Below are 21,892 nucleotides of genomic sequence, written 5' to 3'. Positions count from 1 at the left end.
ATTTTCTCAGATGACTGAAAATTTCCCCATCCCTAGATTTGGGTAAATCAAAATCATTTACAGTGTTGCAGCCTAAATCTAGCAGTCTTGGAAGGCTTTATTTTGCCAGAACCACCCTCATAGTATAATAGTCCCTGCTTTCAACTAAAGGGCAACATTCCCTGCTTTTAACTAAAACTTTTGATTAGTACTTGCTATCTGTGAAGGCAGAATTTTTGTTGTTAGAGCACTGAACTTCTAGAGACCACAGATGTAGTTGTACTACCTGTGTGGTTGACTTAATGTTTGGCCTTGTGCAAGAATTTGTTTGTCCCACTGCTGCCAAAAAATACAACTAAATCCAAGAGAAGAACCTTTACTTAATAAATGACTTGGAGATTTGTCAGGCTACTTGGGGAAATTCTAGTAAATACAAGTGTCATTTGGCTGAGCATCTCCCATTTGGAGTGAAAATGGTACTTGCGCTTTTGAAAATCCCTGTGTTGTGGTATCCTTCATAAATACAGGTTTTAATTTTTACATGTACAAAGTACATATAGTAGTAATTAAGCTTCCAAGTAAGTTATTACCTTCTGAAGGGTTTCATCAACTCTATACATTCAGTAATGATTAGTAATAGTATTATAGTAATGGTGGTCTAGAATCATAGAATGGTTTTGGTTGGAAAGGACCTTAAGATCATCCAGTTCCAACCCCTTGCTATGGGCAGGGACATCGTCTATTAGACCAGGTAGCTCCAAGCCCCATCCAGCCTGGCCTTGAACACTGCCAGGGATGGGGCAGCCACAGCTTCTCTGGGCACCCTGTGCCAGCACCTCAGCACCCTCACACTAAAGGACTTCCTTATATCTAACTTACATCACTTCAGGGGAAGTAAAAGGGAAACAGTTTGACAGAAAGATGTACTTATGCAACCAGCTGATGTAAGTGGTCTGTCTTTGTGCAGTAGCTTTGGTTCTCCAAATAGCACTTGCAGTATGGAATTCTACCAGCTTCCATAGGAAAGTATCTCATTTGTTGATAACTTTGGTAGCTTGCAGATCTGCTTGGGTAGGTGCTACATATATCTAGGGTTTCCAGAAGTGGTGATACATAAATGATGCTGGAGACTGGTAAAAAATTTGGGAAACATGATTTGGAGACTAATAATTTTATGAGTGTGCCATGTGTTAAAAACAGGAAACTATATTTCAACTGGTACTTATATTCTCAGACATTCGGGTGTTGAGTGTTGAAAATACTAATATATAGAGTGCCAAAAGTATATAGTAGTGTAACTATCATCAAGACACTGTTATATTTTATGAATTTAGAATAATTGAAAAGGAATTACTAGCATGTATTGCAGAAGACAGAAAAATAAGGTATGGGAACAAGACCAAATGCAATAATCAGTTAGAAGATGTTTTCTTTTTGGAGAACTAGTAAGCCAGCAAGTAGCTTAAATTCACATTTTTTTTCATGAGTCTTTTCTTTCCTCACTACTTACATGGGGCTCACAGCAAAGTTGTATGTAATCTTGTGTCATTCATCCCATTTCAGATCTGAGGATGTGCCTTTATTGCCTATAACGGCATCTGTGTTTTCATTTGGTAATTATTTAGAGGCAGGAATGATTCTGGTGTTTTTTAAGTGGGACTGAGAATGTACTGAAGACTATCTAAGGATATTGCAGGCAACCTTGAGAATATCTGTAGCTGCAATCGTATGCACTGATTCAGATCCATGTGTGTGTGCAAAGAGATTCATGGGCTCCACCTGATCTGGAAGTATCTCTTCTCATTGAAATATATTTAACCTCCAAGATAAGCATTACCCCCTGCATTGTCTGTAGAACTACCCTGCCCACAGTTTATGGGGCGTAACTGTTTTTGCATTAGTTAAACACAGACAAATTGTGTAAGCACTAAGTCAGCTGACAGTCACATGGAGAGGGTGTGAATGAGGACGAAGAACATTGTACTTCTGAGAGCTTGTAGTTATTTTGGAAAAGAATAATGCATCAGCATGGTTAACCATTACTCAAAAGACTACTGGGGTCATGGGTGTTCATAAAAGCATTATTATGTTCAAGTCTAGCCATAAAGCCCCATAACAAAGTAGATAATGTCATAAATGTGTTCAAGTTAAAAAAGCAGCTCAGGCCTTACACAGACAACACTACAACGCAGGTTGTCAGGGGTTTGTCAAGACAATACCACTGTTATGCTTGCAAATGAAATCCAAAAAGCTATTGATACACAAATTACCCATGAAAGCCAAGTTTATGTAGACCCAAACCCAAAGTGGACTCTGAATGTAATCAGACAAGACAAATGAAGGAAAAATCACATTTTGGAATTGTTCAGGATGCCGTGTTGCCCTGTGGGACGAACCCTGAATTGGTTCTGTGAGGGTTTTCCAGTTGCACCTGACAGAACAATGAATGCAAAATAACAAATGCAGGCAAGTGTTGTTATGATACTTCAAAACACTGGAAGAAAATATTTTGGTTTTGTAACTTCAGAAAAGAAGCAGAGCTTTTAGTTTGTACCAATTTAGGCACTTGCATTTGGTGCCATTGTATCAGTTGCAGGAAGATTATAATATTTTAAATAATGTAGTGTAAATCTACTAGATGGTGTGGATGGATATCAGCAGGAAAACTGGATGAACTGTAAAAGAAAGCTACCCAAAACCCAACAACAACAGCAAAACGGCACTGAAAGCCCAAACTTCACTATCTTGGAATTGTCTGTGGAAAGAAAACCAAACCAAAAAGTGAATATAGTGGATGTCTGGGTATAAAATCTTTAGAGAGATACCCACCTCTGTCAGGTTACTGTTTGCAATTTAGTCCTGAAGGGGAGGGTGGGTGTGTGTCTATGGGGATGAATCAGTGGAAATTAAGGATTCACAAACTCAGACCAGATGCCAGGAAACATGCAGAAGGCAATGAACGTGTGAAGAAGTCTCCTAGGCAAGTGTTTTTTGGGTTTTCTTCAGATGAAGTGAGATTATGCAGAGTTAAAGTGATCTAGTCAGGTCCTGGGAGATGGAGCCACAAAGGGGCTGGTTCATCAGTCTGCTCTGAAGATGTCCCTTAACTCCTGTAGCCTGGGTGAGCTGTCATAACCCTATTTGTGAAGCCGTCTGCTGCATCTGTGCCAGTGCAACGTCAGAGGTCTTGGTGTACATTAGGGTTTGTAGAAGCATTTGCTCTCAGTGCAGTCTCTCAGGACAGCTGGTTTGCCTGTTCTTGTGTAACCTCGGCTGGCAACCAAGTACTGTGCAGACGCCTGCTCACCCCCTTCGCCCTGCTACCCTGCTAGTGGTATGGGGAGGAGGATCTGGAGGAAAAAGTAAACCCCATGGACTGAGATAAGAACAGCTTAATATTTAAAATAAAGTACAATATATTACTATTACTAATCAAAAGGGAAATAGCAAGGAGAGAGAGAGAGAAAGAGAAAACTAAACAAAAAAAAACCCGTATCAACCAACAAATAGCAGTGATGCACAATACAATTGCTCACCACGCACTTGGACTGATGCTCAGCCTGACCCAAGTAGTGATCAGTCCTTTCCAGCCAACTCCCCCAGTTTCTATACTGGGCATGATGTGCTGTGGTACAGAATAACTCTTTGGCTAGTTTGGTTCAGGGATCCTGTCTCTGCTTCTCTGCTTCTTCCCAGCTTCCTGTGTCCTTCCTCACAGGCAGAGCATGAGACTGGAAAGTCCTTGATCAGGGAAAGTGCTACTGAGCAACAACTAAACCATCAGCGTATTATCAGCACCGTTCTCAGACTAAAGCCCAAACACAGCGCTGCACCAGCTATCTGGGAGAAAATTCTGTCCTAGCCGAAAACAGGATACTTGTGCGCTGCTCAATGGGCTGCTTCTGCGCCCCTCAGTGTGGTGTCCATTGGTAGTGCTAAGCTAGGACAGCTGTGTTGCTCTAGCCTCAGAAACTTGCTACATGTTAACAGAAGGACACATGGTTATAGTGTAATATGATTTTTCTACTACTATTGCTGTACATACTCATCCATAGTGAGGTGTTGTGCTGCTGACACGTGTACTTGTCAAGGAGGACTGCTGAACCATACCTTCCTTCATATTGATACGAAAGAGAGCCTAAAACTGCTGCCCTTCTTGAATGGTACTAGGATGTGGTTAGCTTGCTGGACCATAGTGATGCTTCTTGGGAGGCCCTCAAACTTGTTATTGACATTGCATAGATTAAGCTATTGCAATATAATTGGTTTTGCAGCAAGTTTATTTAGAACTAAGGCAAACCTTTCAAATAGTTGTTTTATACCAGCATGTAATACCATCTCAATTGAATATTTTGGTTTTTTTTGTGCTTTAGTCATCTGTGCTTTTATTCTTTGAAGTGATGGGGGCAGAAAATCATTCCAGAGGAAAGTGTTTGCTATTCATGTATGTACTGTATTTTAAAACTCTCTCTAAAAGTCAACATTTTTGTTTTCACTCTGAAAAACACCATAAGAATGAATTCTGAAAGAATTCTGTTTTGCTGTACAAATCCCCGTAGATGTAGGTAATTGCTATCTCTTACTGCCTCGGACCATGTGTGTTTAACTTGGCAATGTTTCTGTATGGCTATTTGTTCAGATGTACGTATCTATTTAGTGTTCCCTGAGGTTTCTGAAGCGAAACACATCCAATGCCCCAGGGTTTTGCTCTGGATTTTGCTCTGGGAACTCATGTCCCCTGTTCTGTAGCTTTGTCTCAGGGCATGTTTCTGCGTATGATGGAGGAATACTTGTTTGTCCCACCACAAGGTTCTCAGTTAGCTTCTTGTCCTGGGATCCTTTTTTCCCCATCTTTTCCTCTTCAGTTAGGATGTGGTATAGAGCTGGGACATTGAAAGGCATCATCTCATGACTCCAGCCAAACTTCATTCTTTGAAGTCTGGGAATATGAAAACCAGTCTCTATCTCATGTTCTGTGGGAAGACTGGAAATAGGAAAGGGTATGTATTGACCATATTTTCTTGACCTGTTTCTTGTGGGCTAATTCTCCCTCTTGAGAACAGACTGATTTTTATGAAGTTTGTAAGCAGATGCTTAAATTTTCTTATAATCAATCAGCATAAGTATTTGCTGAAGTCTTCTACCAAGTCAGTAGGTGATCACCAATCAAGTGATCCAGCTTTATGCCTTTGCCTAGGAAATAGTCCATGTATCCGTAATTCAACCTGCAAGATATTTTTGCTATCCTTAAGTCAAAAAGACATTTTCTTTACATAATACAGTTTGATTTTTTGCTAGTCTGAAATGACGCTTAAAAAAAAACAGTGTCCTGGGCAGATGGCTCTGCCTTTTCTCAGGTTCAGTAACAGGAATTTATGTATGGATTTTATTCAGCACACGTAGCTGTAGTGTGCTATTTGCATGGTGGTAAAGCTAGACCAAACAATTTATTACTTTCACATTCTGGTCATTTATTTGTAGAGAATACAACATGTGTGTAGCATTTTACAATTGATAAAGCCACCAAAACTGTTCTAGTCACAGAAGATGTAAACTCTTCTGTGACTCTTTGTCCTGCTGCATTTCTTCAAGGCCATATTTTTTCTGTTCTTTTTTTATAAGCATTTGTGTCTTGAGAAAGTGTAGTTCTTCCCTTGACCCTGCTCTTCCTTTTTCTTTAAGTTAAGCTGTTACTGGTTGAAGAGGATTAGAAGGCGGCTCCTGATTGCCCCGAAATCCATAGTCCCTTGTGATACCCTAATCTTTTTCTTTCTTAGTCTCTTTAATAGTCTAGGAAATACGAATATGATTACAGAAGAATGCATAGAAAAAAAACCTAAATACTGTAAATCTGAAATATGAAAACTGCAGCACTATAGAAGGGAGAGTGACAGTAATCACAGGAATAAAAAATAATAATGAGTGTTGCTTTTGGTGCTGGGTTACATGTGCAACTTGGATTGTGAAGACAGGCTGGGGCTGTTCAGCCTGGAGAAAGAAGGGAAGCTGTGTGGAGACCTCAGAGCAGCTTCCAGTGTCTGAAGGGGGCTACAAGGATGCTGGAGAGGGACTCTTCATCAGGGATTGTAGCAATAGGACAAGGGTGATGGGTTCAAACTGAAACAGGGGAAGTTCAGGTTAGATCTAAGGAAGAAGTTCTTCCCTGTGAGGGTGCTGAGGTGCTGGCACACAGTGCCCAGAGAAGCTGTGGCTGCCCCATCCTTGGCAGCATTCAAAGCCAGGCTGGACAGAGCCTTGAGTGACATACCTAGTTTGAGGCATCCCTGCCCATGGCAGGGAGTTGGAACCGAATTATCTTAAGGTCCTTTCCAACCCAAACCATTCTGTGATTCTATAAACTTCTGATCTACCTATTTATATATATGTATATATAGAGAGACAAATGTTGGTAGGTATTTTCAGTTTGGAGACTTAAAGCACAGGCTGTATTGGCTCTCAGAAGGCTCTCCTGATTTTGTCACTTGGGTACTTTCTGGACTGTTTTGTGAATAAACTGTGCACTTACTTGGGGCAGCCTTGTTGAGGTTCTAATGCTGGATGCTGGCTCTTGCAGTGGATGGGCATTAAGGCAGATACTGTACGAATATCCAGTGAGACAAATTTTTATGAGAGAGACGTATGGTGCACTGGCATATAACAATTTCTTGTGTGGGTTTTTGGAGCAAGAAGGAAAGACCCTTCCTTCTTCTATGTAAGGTTAAGGAAAAGAGATTTTGGAGATCCTCCTGCTTGTAAAATGGTCTAAGTTAGATACAATACCACTGTATTCAGCGGTGTGATGAATAAAACCTTCAGATTCAACCACAACTGTAAGCTATTGAGGGACATGAGGACTTGAAATTGCTTTTTATGGGCATAAACCTTGCATTGTTTAAGTAGCAGTAGTGCTGTGCTGGCGTGTTGTGTATTTGGCAGTTAATTTGTCGGGTCTTTCCAAAACTGAGAAAGTATTTTCAAGTATGCTGGTGTTTTCAGATAAGAACTCTCATTTAGACATACTGTTTCAGAGAGCTGGCTGTGTTGTGCAAGACCCAGCTGGGACACATACAATTTATTTGTTTCTTTGCTGATTTTCTTTTGAAAATAAATCTAGCTGTTGTCAAGAGGGAAAGAGGCTGAGATGTGAGAGAAGGAAGGAAATGGAACGATTTCTGCTTTACTTTGTTCAGCACCAAAATATGGATAAGTTGTGTTTTCATGACAGATGGGAACTTTCCACTAGAAGATCTTAGAATGTGTTAGGAGAGTTGGGGTTTTTTGTTTGTTTGTTCCTCCCATGCTCTGTCCTCTTTTGGCTGATCTGGGGAAGAACCTCTTTACTGGTCCTATCTATTTTCTGGCGCTGTGATCCTTTCTGTACAGGTAGAGGAGACCTGTAATCCGTGCTGGCAGTTTGTTCCTTTGGGAGAAGACAAACATCTGTGGGACTCTATTGCATTTGCTTGCTTGGGCCCTCCCTGTCTGATAATGTTACAAGATTTGTTGGACTTTGCAAATGAAGCATGTTTTCAGATAGGGATTATACCAATATAAATAGGGCTGGAATCCTGTAAGGATAACATAGTTCTCTGAGGAATGTGTATCTAATTAGTCTTGGAGAGGTCAGATCTGATACAGAGAAAGCAGAAGTCAAAGTCTCTCAAAGATGTGTGCAATGGACAAAATTAGGATTTTTTTTTTTGTAACTGTTGTTTAAAGAAGTAGCAAAATGAGACATTTGCACAAAGGTATTTTTTGCACTCATTTTAGCATGACATCGTTTCAACCCACTTTATAAACCTGTGGTTAAACAGATTAACTCAGGAGGGACCGTAGCTAGCACTCTTACTTGCAGTTTAGTTTGTCAGACTGTACCACGGTGCAGAGGGCTAGTGCAAATTCCCATAAAAATCAAGTTTTAGGATCTTGGTTCCTGCTGGCTGGTTTAACCCCTTTTAGCTACACCCAAGTTCTACCCAAGATTCTTGGGCTTTGCTTTTGAACTCCAGTGATGTCATAAAGGACATAACTTAATCTCTGGTTACTGGTTTATAGTTATCAGGAAAAATCACCATTTCTGATTCTAGGATTCTTCTGTATCATTGCAACTGGAGTTCTTCAGAGAGTTGAAGAACAACTTTCATGATGTAGCTCAGGACTGTGACTTCCCAAGATCCCATGTCACAGCATGGAAGAAAGCCAGGCTTAGAGGTGGCAAAGATCTGTGAACAATAGTTTTGCATCTTGGGATAACTGCATTCCTTGTTACTTGGGAAAGGCTTCTTTTCCTTCAGTGACTTAGTTTGAAACAACTTTGTTGCTTTGTCTTAGGAAGTAGGTATTTGCATATAAACAAATATGCAAAATCCTGAAATCCCTCCTGAAGGTATCTGACTTTCCATTTGAGGTGCTAATTTCAGATTTTTGTTTCACGAGGCATTAATGCCAAGGGGACAGAAAGTTGTGCATGGGTCAGGACTGTAGAAACATGGCTTAGATCTTACAGTACTCAGTCACAGGTTTGTTCCAAGAAATTCACTGAGAGTTAATCAAGATTCAGCTGATCTTTACACCTTGATGAAGTGGGTACATGTAGTGTTAGCTTGATTTCAGCAAATAACAAATCCTGAAGCTGAGAGATTAATAAAATGGTGCTAAAATACCACTGTTGGAATTTGGGTTTGGATTCAGAGAGCTCCTGGCTGTGTTTGTGCTGTCTTTCCCTGTAGCAACTTTATCACAGAAATAGGTGAGAAAAGCAATGTAATGTGTTAGCAAGCTTTTCTGATATGACTTGCCTTGCTTGCTGTATGATCATACTATATATGATCAAATCTTTGCATTTTATTAATAATCATGAGCCAAGCCTATCAGCAGTTTCTCATCTCTAGCTGTCTTTGCAATTTACAGCACTTTTTGTTTGGGGTTTTTTTGCTTCTTTTGTCCAAACTTAGCTTCAGAAGTGCTTTAGGATAATCCAGGAGGAGGGTTGTTTCCATAGGCCCAAAGAATTTGTTGCTCTGAAGTGAGAGTGGAAATAGTGTATAGATGCACTGAATCTCAAGGCTGATTTTGCTGTATCCTTTTCTTTTTGAGAACAGAATTGTATCTTGTTTATTAAAGTACTGTAATGATTCCAAAGTGCCCACTCAGTTTCTGTTGTGTTTGGCAGGACTTCCTTTAAGGCTGCTGTTTTCAGCCTGCCCCAAAATGCTCAGTTTGAAGAAGAAAATTCAGTGGGTTTGGGTACACTTGGGAGCTGTTCTGTCTGGCATGAAGTGTTGAAGATACTTGATGTCTCCAGGACAAAAGGATTAGATACTAAAACCACACAACTGGAGATGCTCTGTTTAAAAAAGAAATAAAAGAAGTTGTATATGACTGAAGGTCTTGAACCCGACATTAGGATCCCAATGACGTCCCTTTTTAATCCACAGTTTGGGTTTACATTTGAAGGTGTACTTGGTGTCCTTTTTGTTTGTTTCCTTAGTGAAGGGGATTTATGATCAGAGTGTGTAGGGGGGTGGGATAACTGACATGTCAAAAGGATAAAACTAGGCAGAGAAATCTCTCTGTGTATGTGTGTTTATATTTATACACACACACATACACAAAGATGCATATAAACTATTTCCATGAGCTTACCATTTGGGCTCCTGACAGTCATTGATACAACAGTCAAGCTTTCCTAACATCACTGTAACTTTACACTATTTAGAAGATGTCAGTGGGTTCATTTTGCTGCTCTTTTCACCCCTTCTCATCAATTCTGTAACATGATCATCGGTGAACTAGAATGAACAGGCTTTTTAGCAGCTCATGTGCATATGTTGGATGAAGGTTCCTCCTGCTGCACATCCTTTGTGCTACGTACAACCTGTGGCAGGCATGCCAGTGTTACTTAGTTGAGGAAACTGTAGATTAGGAAAAAAGTGACTAATTATGTCCAAATGCTTTTCCAAAAGCAATATGATAGTGTTTGAGATGTAGTCTTTGAATGTACCTTTGGTAGCAACTGGCACATGCTTTGAAGATGGTTCTTCCTCTGAAAAACCACCTCCTTCTTGCAAAAAGAAAATAAAAGGTAATGAGGATAAAAAGGAAAAGATGCATCTGGGAGTGAAAAAAAGGCATTGCAATGTAAATGCCAGGTAACAAATCACCTGTTGTGCAACACAGGGGAGAGAGGGGAAGCACTGTAGTGTCTGTTACAGCAAGTGGGGCCAGATTTTATTTCCTTAGTGCCAGATATTATGCCATTTGTTGACATTTTTTCTTGTTTGAGTTAACATTTATCTCCTGCTGACTGGTTACTCATTAACTGATGTGACTGGTGTTGCAGTCGTATGAAGGAAAATTACCCACAGATTCACTGGAGTTGGAATTCTTCATCAAAGTAATTATTTTCAGTCTTCTTCTGTCAATGTGGGACTCTTCCAAACTAAGACTCTGTTCAGGAAGTGGTGCACCAGGAAAGTGTTTCTATATTAACTGTGTATGCAAGAACAGGTAGTTTGACTTTCTAATATTTGCTTGGCTATGGGCAGACTGCTATGTCTATGTGCATGTATGTGTATGTGCCGGGCACTGGTCGGGTAACTGTCTGAAAATGAAGCAAGGCATTCCCATGTTCTGGTATTGCTTCTTACTACATGAACATGCAGAAGCTAAATGTACTTTGTTTGTGTGGAACTAAGCAATATTAGTTCGTTCTTACCAGAGTAAAGATAGTATTGAAAGCTGGTTGCAAATGTCTTTCTGTAGATTAGCTGTAGCTTCAGTTGAGGGATCAGAAGTCTTTCTGAAGTCTACTTTTGTGCAGTTGGTACAGAGGGTATGTGACTTTTTAAACCAGTGAATGAGACATTTTTACTTCATTTTCTATCTCTGCATTGATACTGAAGTCCTGAAATCTTGCTTTCCAGCTCTGTACTCTTAAAATGCTGATCTTGTTTGGGTACATCTGAAACCCTTTCCAGTCAGGAAAGATTGGAGTCACTCATATATCCTCAGCTTAGGTCACCTAGACCTCGTGATAGCCTCTGTTATCTATGAACACGTCAGCTGTTTTGCTTCTAACCTGTGTCGGGATTAACAGCAGAAGAATTTGCTGCAACTGCTTATGGAACTAAAATTGGGATGCATAGAGATCTTGGTTGTTTTGCTGCTTTTGGGAAGAAATATGCTATTTCTGTATATAGAATAGGAAAAAAATGTCAGTGCACATTCAGTAGTTCAGTGTGTCATGCACTGAGTTTTGTAGCTTGAAAACAGTAGCAGTACATCCAAGTCTTTGGTTGTGTAATGCATTTGGAGTGCTCTGCAGTTGAGTGATAGTTAAACATAGTGGTAAGTGGCAGTGTGCATAGGGATTGCTGTATGCACAAGAAAGGGCATTATGTGACTTCTTGGTAGTCCTAGAAAAGAACCATCTAACACTAGTGGTGATCTTTGTAAAAAGCAAGTGCAAAAGACACACAACCAGAAGAAGATGGAGTCTGTCTGTGAAGTCAAGTGGCTGTGTGTAGCTCTTGTAGGTATTGTGAAGCTCAGAGGAGACAAAGTCAAGTGTTACCGCTAACGTTAGCTCTCATCTTCTTACAGCCCTGAGACAGTCTGAGTTATCTGAAAAAAGATTCCACAGATCTGCCAAAAAAGAGCCGTAACTCTCTGCTGAAATTCTTTTCCAGTGGATGTCCGAGTGCTTGATTCCTCCAGGGTTTTGAACAGTGGAGGGAAGGGAGAGCGCAGGGATGACATTATGTGCTCCAGTGCTGACAGTTTTATTCCCCAGTGGTTCTTACCATTAATTATATGAGCATATAATATCAGTTCATCTCTGCCTGCAAATTCCTTTGGTGTTTCCATGAATTCCCTCTTATTATAGGCAATGAGATGAAAGTAATTGCTGAAATGTCAGTTTTCATCTATTTTAACCTTAGGTGTTGCTAATGAGAGCACTAGCATAACCTAATTTTTAGTTAAATACTAGGTAATGGCATGGTCAGGACACCTGGAGACAGTCTTTCCTCCATAGATGCAGTGTTTTCTGCTCATAGTGATGGTGCAGGATTCTTCCTGCCACTGACTGCTCTGCCTGGTGGTTTGCTGCTTTGGCTTGAAAGGAGGATTGGTGCTTGTAATAGGAAGTTTTACACGCTGTGTCAGGCAGGAGGTCACAGAGGCAGATGTCTTTGCTTTCAACAGTGGGAATGCTATCATAGCAGCTTAGTTAACATCTTCCATGTGTTTAGTATGGTGTTGGCTTGGATAGATTAGTGAATCTTAAGTGGCAGTCATGAAAGGAGCTGCAAGTCCACTGAGGAATCAGAGGATGCAGCAGACAACCTTCAAGCGTTCGTATCTGTCCTGTTTTCTTTAGGGATAGTGTGGAGATCATGAGGAGGCTGGGAGATGAAAATCAGTGTGCTTCCTCTTTTATTGTTTTCCTCTTTCTGTAAGTATTTTGTGATTTAAGAAGTGTTGAGAATCAGTTATATATCTGTTTTCACAAGCAATTATGGAGGTCAACACCATCCGTTCCATGCTAGTGGTTAAAAAAGCTGTTCCTGAGTGTTTAGACTGGAGTGGTCCTGGTATAGTCAGGTCTATCTCTTTTTCTTTGTGCTGCCTACAGGACTGAAGTTTCTCTTTGCTCTTGCAGCTTGCTCTGTTGCATGGACTACATAATCTTTTTTTATTATTCTAAGGGTTATAAATGTCACATGAGGACCCTTCTGCTCAGTAATCAACTCTGCTCAAAGCTCCATCCAGCACTGGTAGGGATGGGGCAACCATGACAGTTTTCGTTGGGGTTAACCTCAAGGTGCTTGTTAAAATGAACATGCATGATGACTGTCACTGAAACTCAGCTGAGTGGTGTCAGTTGATGAACCACAGTCCCCTGATTGTATGTGCCAGGTCTGAGAGTACTTTCCATATGAGGTTAGAAAGAAGCTTTTCCCTGGATCATAATTTAAACCAAATCAGCAATTATTTTCCTTTGTTTCTTGGAGTTCTGAATATTCAAATGAGGTTGGTTGTATTGTATTGATTTTTGGGTTTTTTTTGCCTTTGGTGTGATTTACACAGAACATGTTCTCCATAGTGTTGTAACTTGGAGCCAAGCCTCTGAAATTGTGAGTCCACAGAATGTGTTGTGCTTACTCTGCTCAGCCCACACCCCATAAAAAATAAATCCAGAACAAGGGAAAGGTATTGGGAATTGCTGAAGTTCCAGATTACTAGAAAAGCAGAACACTTACTTAGTATAGAACTTGTATTAGAAGTATGCTGCAAAGGATGGAGGGGGTGAGAAAGCACTCCCTGTTTCCCTGCAATATGTGACGTGAGGAAAGGCATTACTCTTCAGCCTGTCGGCACTGATGACAGCATGGGAGGGAGGCACTGAGTTAGCATTAAGCTGATGGCAACTTTTCAGTGAACTGACAGAAAGTAATACAGCTGAGAGCAGCTCTGGACACTCATGTTCTGCACCTGGTCTGGTTAGTGCCCCTTTGATTCCACCTGAGGGAGCTCAGTCAATGGGATTGGGTCATCTCCAAAGGAATTATCCCTTTTTCCTTATTTTATTATTATTTTTTATTCCAGGTGGTGACACCCTGCATCTTTCCAAGTAACTACGAGCTGGTAAGTATTTTGACATTACTGATACCCATCAGGTTTTATTAGGTTATAGGTTAGGTTATTCCTGTAGCCTCCTATAATCTCATGTTATTTCAGCGCTGTGCCATCCCCTTCCCTGTGAGGGCTTGGCAAATCAAAGGTCTATTCCTGAGGCTTGTTACTGTGTCCTGGCCCATGCAGAAATCTGGTTGTTTAATTAATTGAGTGTTTTGCAAGGCTAAGGATTAACTCAGCAAAATGTTTTCTGCTCTTTAGGATTCTTCTTAAACTGAGCTGGGTGACTTGCCCATGATGTAGCAAACATGCTGTTGTCCATATTGCATTATCTGCTTTTGTTTGTGTGTTCTAAATGAAAAAAAGACATTAATTGTTTCAACGTGCTGCTGTCTCATGTTGATTTGAAAGTACAACTAGTGGACAGCTTGGTTGGGGCCTGTTATCTTTTTTCATGGTGGAAGAAACAAGTTACAATCCTAGAATCCCAGACTGGTTTGGGTTGGAAGGGAACTTAAAGCTCATCCAGTTCCAACCCCCTGCCATGGGCAGGGACACCTTCCGCTAGACCGGGTTGCTTTAAGCCCTGTCCAACCTGTGCCTTGAACACTGCCAGGGATGGGGCAACCACAGCTTCTCTGGGCACCCTATGCCAGTGCCTCAGCACCCTCACAGGGAAGAATTTTTTCCTAGTGTCTAATCTCACTCTCCCCTCTGTCAGGTTAAAGCCATTTCCCCTTGTCCTGTCACTACATGTCACTAAGTTAACGCCCACTTGCTCAGGGTAGGAAAATAATAAGCCTTTTCTGGCTTGTGTGACTGAATTTGGTTATTTTAGCTCCAAGAGTAGTGTGAATGATGCCTGTAGGTTGGGGTGTAAGAGTTATTTATTGAACCACTGTTGCCACCTGCTAGTGTCATTACTAGGACACATCAACCAACAGCTGATGCCAGAGCGTCAGACAAGAACTCTGGGTATTGTAGGTATGTGATGCAGCCACTGGTAATTAGGAATCCCACATCCCGCTTCTGGCTTGTTATGTGAATTGGCCAAGTCAATTTGCAAGTCTTTGTGTCTTAATTTCCCTGATGGAAAAATATAATGGTAATGCTACTTGCCTAATATGAACTACAGAAGTAAGAGGGTGCTATAAAAGTTGTTGGCTCATGCTTTTCTTAATTATTATCACTTAAAAGACAGGCTGGAAATCTAAATCAGTGATTCACGGTACTGTGAGGAATGTGGATATCAACCCATGGGATGTATCTCCTAATTTTGACCCAGTAATTTTATGAATTAACCCACGTCAGAGTCTGAGGATCCTGTATGGCATTACTGCTAAAAGTATAAATAGAAAAGAAACCCTTCCTTATGCCTGCAGCTTCACAGCGTTAGATGTGTACTAGCAACTGTGGTTGCTATTTCCTTTGTGTTGTTCACACAACCTGAATATTGATTCTGATGTAGAAAATTTGTTGTTGTGATTTGGGAACAATTTTAAACATCCAGTAACCTGGGGGATTCGTTACCAGTCATCACTGTTAATGATTCTGGCTTAATTTGGTTTATATGAGTTGTGAATATGGGGCATTGCTGGTTATGTGGGCCCGAGTGACGCTGTGACCTGCTGACAATTGGACAGTCTGGGTGGCAAAAGTGGCCTAACCTGTTTTAGTTTACTAGCAGGGATATAGCCAGTTGTATGTTCAGCCCCTGAATAAAACATTTACTAGTTTTAGGCAGAAGGGTGCAATTCTATTTAAATTTCTTGCAGGAAGAGCTGCAGGTGAAATATTTTCGCTGTATAGTGTGTAATAAGTTGTTATTACTGAGAGGGAGACGGAGCAATGTGTTTTGCTTCTCATGTGAAATGTGGTTTCATTTTTAGATTAGGAGTCTGCCTTGTGTTCAAATAAATTGTTTAGTGAAGAGTTTTGTTGCTTTGAAGGAGGATAATCTGTGACCATATTGGCTGTAAACGCTTTCACAACTACTTTGAGTACAAAATATTGAGAAGATGAAGAATAAGTAGTTGAGATCTTTAAATAACTCTATTGAAATTAACCAAATCACAGTTTGTTGCTGAACTGTGAAAGTACTCCCACTCATTCCAGCCAAGGAATTTCAACCTTAGTTCTCACATGGATAAACTACATGCACACACAGTCTAAGTTAGTGCTACATATCTTAGCCAATGTAATGGTTGCCTGTATTGCTCTCCTTGAGGTGTTCTATAGCAGGAACTGTAGTTAAACTCTGTGGCATGTTTGCTGGGAGACTGTTGAAGCCTGGTGAAACTCAGATGCTTGTTTTCTTCAGAATGGGGGGCTTATTGATTATTTTCAGCTTGGATGTCTGTTTCCAAAGAGGCCCTTGCTTCCAGTTTCTCATGAGATATGTATCTTGAGGCTTTGTAATGACATCAGGACCCTCATATATCAACCCAATGCAGCTGTTAGGAGTTTCAGGTGCTAAAATATAAACCAGCTGCTGTGCTGACCGGAGCAAGGGGGACGATGTTATTCCAGCTCTGTTAATTCAAGTCGTATGTTTAGCAAAGATGAATTATTGTGGTGTATTTCATTTCATGAAGAGGCAGTGGGTTATTTGTGACAATGGACATTGATGCATCATAGCATGACCCAAAGTTTTTAAAAAGGGGAAAAAAAGGGTGATGTAAAAGTGCCATGGAGACTATTTAATCTAAGTGCTGACTTACAATAGTTCCTCTAATAACAGCCTCTATAACAGTTCTCTTCAAACTGATAAAAGTCAAATATGGCAAGTGTTTAAACAGCCTTTTCTGGAATTGTTAAGTCTTACTTTGAAAGATGGTGAATTACTCAGTTGGTCTTATTCGTTAAAATCAGTATTTTTAATGTAACAATAAAATTGCTAACAAGTATGGACATTTTTCTTAAGTTATTTTTTCTAGTGCTGCAAAAAAAAAAAAAAAGGAAGAGAAGGCTTAGGCCCTCACCTTAAAGCTCCAAATACTTTTCATTTCATTTATTCCTTTAAAAGGCCAATGGAATGGTATTGTTTTTGAGGTAATTTTTAGATTCCAGGAAGTACTCTAGGGCAGTTTAAGGTGCTTCAAGAGGGCAGCAAGTTTGTCTCCTTTACTGAGTGCTTTTTCCTTTCCTTCCTTCATGATAGTGTATCTTTGAAAAGAATAAAGGAAATAAAAACTTGATTCCTCAGAGGCCCCCTCACACATCTGGCCAAACGTCTTGCAGTAACGAAATGCGGTATGAAGCCCCAAACCTCCTTGCATAGATGGATTCTTATCTTCAGATTATTCCATTGGTTGAATGGCCTTTATCACTGCATGACTTGTCTGTCAGTTTTAAGGCCGGTTTAGTAATGATCTTTACCAGATAATTTTCTGCTCTAACCTTTATAACCTTTTTTCTTTCCACTCCCTCCTTCTATTCCCCCCCCCCCCCCATATTACCAAGGATATCTGCAAACCTGGGATGTTGCCATTAAAACAGCACATTTCATAACCAGTTGTTCTAATGTGGAAAGATTAAGTGGACACCCAGCTACTCACATTTTGTTGTACCATCACTTCAAACTAAAGTTTGTTTGCCTATTTTGCTGATTCTGAGCTGGGAGTTATTTTGATAGAAATTGGGAAGGGTGGGATGGTGGTTCTGCTTTTGTTGTTTATTTAACTCCATTTTCCTGAAGTATGCAAGCTGCTTTTCTGCTTGTGAAGGGAAAAATCAAACTCACATTCAGGCCCCTCCTAACAAACCAAAAACTGGATTTGGAACAGTGAGTCAGACTTCTTTGGCCTGTCTCAAAAGAGGAGGGAAACAGAATGAATCTGACTGTGGGAGAAAAGGGGGATTTTTTTTCTCCCATATGAAGACAGGCTGAAAAACGTTGGGGCTATTCAGCCTGGAGAAGAGAAGGCTGCATGGAGACCTCAGAGCAGCTTCCAGTGTCTGAAGGGGGCCTACAGGGATGCTGGAAAGGGACTCTTCATCAGGGGCTGTAGCAATAGGACAAGGGTGATGGGTTCAAAATGAAACAGGGGAAGTTCAGGTTAGATCTAAGGCAGAAGTTCTTCCCTGTGAGGGTGCTGAGGTGCTGGCATAGGGTGCCCAGAGAAGCTGTGGCTGCCCCATCCCTGGAAGTGTTTAAAGCAAGGTTGAATGGGACTTGGAGCAGCCTGGTTTAGTGTGAGGTGTCCCTGCCCATGGCAGGGGGTTGGAACTGGATGATCTTAAGGTCCTTTCCAACCCAAACCATTCTCTGATTCTATGATTTTTGTGAGATTGGTTTTTTGAGGGTTTAAAAAAAGATAAATAAAAAAAAATATTTATTAGAAGAGTGGGAGAATACCTCGAAAAAATTGTTTCAGAATTGAGCCTTGTGGAGTCGTAAAGGCCTCATTCTAATTGCATATCCCATTTTTCCATGAAAGCTATGGTAGTTTACACATACCTTAATGCATGCACCCAGTGCCAGCATTTCTCAAATTAAAAGTGAATTTTTGTGACAGTGTGTTGTGATACAAAGAAATACAAAACCAAATCCCCAATTATATATGGGGAAAGACAGGAAGAAACCAGAAAACCTTAAGAGAACTCAGTACTCTAATACTGTAATATTGTTTGAAAGAAAATTAGTCCTTTTTACCAAAACCCCTCACATTCCTTTTTCCGTGGAGCCTGTTGAGTGCTCCACGGATGCTTTGTCTGAGAAAGATCGGTAGATAGGATAACATGCATTTTTATCCTCACTGCATTCATTTACTTTTTAAACACATCTTCCCAGAAAACCCAAGAAGAGAGGCAGTCAGTTCCCATGGAGCACAGTCCATCTGGTTTTAATGTGAGCCTGCCAGAGACTTCTTGAGGAATCTGAGGCTGAATTACTGTTGGATGTGTAGATGAAGGATTGCATTCTCCAGTTTCATTTTAAGTGGGACCTCAGTGCTGGAAGACAGAAGATTGTTAACTTGGGTTAATCAGGTGTGACCTTCAAATTCCCCGGAGGATGGTGACAGTGACTAAGCTGGATTAGGAAGTGACATATGCAACGATTTTGCATCTGCCATTAATGATTTTGGTTTCCGGCTTAAATCAGCAAAAGCTGTGCTGGAAAATTGCACCAAGTGGGTTTGATTTGTAAATGGATTTCTGTGACTAATGACTAATTTGTTTCCTTTTTCTTCTTTCAAGCAGTACAATGGAAATCTTATGGCTAACTAGGAAAATACCAATCTCTGTTACTTACAGAGTCTTTTTGGATGTAGGAAGTAGGGAAGACTTTAGCTCACAGGACACATGAGATGCACACAAAGCAAGTGTTACACACACACAGCAAGCATGATCTGATGGAGGTGGAGGGCACACCAAGTCTGCCAGACCTCCCCATTGCTGTGATCTTTCCTGCCTCCTTCCCTCAGTCTCACCAGAGCAGTTCTGCCAGGGAATGCTGTAGGCTGCAGCTGCCTGTGTCATGAGCGTGCCTGCACATCATGGGAAGGGAAAGGCAACAGAGCTGTGTTGTTCTCCAGTTTGTTTGCAAAGGGTGGAAATAGCCAGTGGAGGCTTACGTTTGCCTGTTCAGTTCCTGCTTTGTCACCATGCAGAACCATAATGCCATGTCTCCATGTGAGGAAATCTGTAAGCTTTGAAGAAACCTTTGTGGATGTTTCTCCAGTTCTGGTTCATACAGCTTTCCTGAACTGATGAGGAAGCAGAAATGCCTTCAAACTTTTTCTTTTTAAAACTACCTCCTTCTTGCTATTCAGTTTTACTTTATCAAATTTGGAACTGTGTTGTTTGTTTTTTTCTTTTCCCTTCCTTTTTTCCAGCTTCATCAACCAATAATACTTCTACTTTTCTTGATTTGTGATAGAACAAGAATTGATGGGTTCACACTTAAACAGGGGAAGTTCAGGTTAGATATAAGGACAAGTTTTTTACTGTGATGGTGGTGAGGTGCGCACACAGGTTGCCCAGAGAAGCTGTGTCTGCCCGATCCCTGGCAGTGTTCAAGGCCAGGTTGGACAGAGCCTTGGGCATGGTCTAGGGTGAGGTGTCCCTGCTCATGGCAGGGGGTTGGAACTGGATGATCTTTAGGTTCTTTCTAACCCCAATCTGTGATTCTGTGATTCTATGCAAGATTTTCCAGATTGTGAAATGATTTTTGCATCCCGCAGGCTAAACATGAAGATGGTTTGTTAGCTGTAATGATAACAGTGTTACTACAGCTGCAATGTAGCTTGCTTTGTTTTAGCTTTAATGCTTTCTGAAGAAAACAGTGTTGATTTTTTCACAGAACTTGAACTTGTCTTTTGAAGCAGTATTTTTATGCAGCTGAACATGAAGCATTGCTCTGTACACAGTGGGCTTTGCAGACTTGTGGAGTGGGGAACACTGAGTTTTGGTGCAATCTTACCTGACCTACAGCACTGATTTAGTTCTGGTGTCATTTAGTTTTCTCATTTTGAGTGTTTTTTTAAGGTTAAATACATCTGTTATTTTCTATTATATTTTTATTAATTTATTTATTTATTTTCTATTTTCTATTATATTACCATTATTATACCAGATAGTAAAATCCTTAATTTCAGATATTTTTCTCTTATGAAATGCCAGATCTTAACTTCGTTGAGGTCTTAAGCAAACGTTTTGAGCAAGTATTTTTGCCTGGTGTTACCACTCAACTTCCCCATCACATTATCTTGATTTCATGTTGATTGTAGTTATAAGTAAAAAAGCATGTACTGATGGCAGGTTGTACTCCTAATGATGTGTTGGATTTTTGTAGTAATGGATTGGCTCATTTCTTTTAAAAAGTTTATTTTAAACCTCCTTAGGTACAATTTAGCATATTTTAAAGCCCTGAACAGAGATTTTTCATGTTGCTTAAAGAAAATCCTGGGCAGTTCACTTGATCAGTACCTATACAAGTGTCTGTTTTACATGTAAAAGTATAAAATGAGAGATTGGGCAAAAATACAAAAGGAAATACATGGTTAACAGATACATCTCCATGTATACTCTAGTGGGGAGAAAGCACCCTTAGCAGCTGCATGCTGGCTTACAATACCTGAATACGCAGGCTGATCATATAAAATCATTCCTTCTGTGTCTCTTTGAAAGATAGTTTGGTCATTAATACTATAGAATGTAGAAAGCATTCAGAAGTACTCATTTGTTTGTTGTATGTGTATTTTAGGAGATTTATTAGAGAATATGCTTAAACTACCTGGAAAATTAAAGTAATTTTTGTTAATTTGTCTCATTTTGCAGACTAATAACTCTGAGGCTGTTAAAAATCATGTAACCAGAACTGTAAGTAATTCTGTTTTCTTTCTCTGTCTTTCCTTTCCTTGTCCTGATGTATTCTCCTGTTTGTGGCTGCTTATTTTTAGCCCATCTTCACAAAGCATTCATTGCTAGCAGTTTCAAAGCACTCACTCTGGTTTCTGTGCTGTGTGGAAATTAGCCTTTGATTAGTGGGGGGTTTGCCGCTGGGTTTATCCAGGAACAATGAAATGAACTCGCTGTTCCTTATTTCTAAATCAAGCATGGGAGAAGTGAAATATTAAAATGTTCATAGGATCATTGTATTCACAGGAGATAAAAAATATCAAGAGGGCTCTTTTTCCAGCAGGAAGGATATTAGTCTTTGTATTGTGGTCAATATACAGTCAATCTTTCAGCCTTTATTTGTTCAAGTTACTGTGCCAGGTTATTACAAAACAAATTAAAGGCCCTTTCCCAACCCTGTGTCATTATTCATGTATTACTGTTGGTACAAGCACTAATAAATACATTTGTTGAAGTGCAGTAGGACCCAGTTTTGTAAGTGATGTAGAAATTTCTGCAAATGGAAGTATTGCACATGTTCAGTATGGCTGGTTGGGAGGGGGTGGGCATCGGTTGGTGGGTGGTGAGCAATTGTAGTGTGCATCATTTGTCTGTCTTGGATCTTATTCCTTTCTTTTTGTTACCTCTCTTTTCATTATTTCAATTATTATATGATTTTTTTTAATACAACATTTTACTTTATTTCAATAAACTGTTTTTATCTCATCCTGCGGGTTTTTCCTTTTTCCACAGTTGTGGTGGGGAGTGAGTGTGCAATAGGCTGCCTGGTACTTATTTGCCAGCTGGAGTTAAACCATGACAATCAGAGTTGCCAGGTTTCTTTGATTTTTAACTAAATCATGGAAAATGCCTGTAGATGACTATCTGTTAGTAGGCAACTGTGAGGCAGGTATTTGGTTCCCCACTGTAA

General features: G+C 40.2%; 1 protein-coding gene across 3 annotated transcripts in view; it reads left to right on the top strand.

The window, feature by feature from the left end:
* LOC133223880 (tensin-1-like) overlaps nt 1-21,892 on the top strand; it is a 106,669-nt gene that overhangs the window by 77,534 nt on the left and 7,243 nt on the right. For all 3 annotated transcript variants that reach the window (XM_061374994.1, XM_061374992.1, XM_061374995.1), the window contains 2 exons: nt 13,591-13,629; nt 20,902-20,943. In XM_061374994.1, the coding sequence (XP_061230978.1) occupies nt 13,591-13,629; nt 20,902-20,943 (81 nt within the window). The remainder of the gene's footprint in view (nt 1-13,590; nt 13,630-20,901; nt 20,944-21,892) is intronic.

The sequence above is a fragment of the Neopsephotus bourkii genome, unplaced genomic scaffold (genome assembly GCF_033783945.1).
Source record: "Neopsephotus bourkii isolate Nb327-2 ecotype Australia unplaced genomic scaffold, CSIRO-AGI_Nbou_v1 NB_1655, whole genome shotgun sequence".
NCBI classification, from domain to species: Eukaryota; Metazoa; Chordata; class Aves; order Psittaciformes; family Psittacidae; genus Neopsephotus; species Neopsephotus bourkii.
The sequence above is the reverse complement of the archived record's forward strand: the minus strand, read 5'-3'. Positions and strand labels throughout refer to the sequence as shown.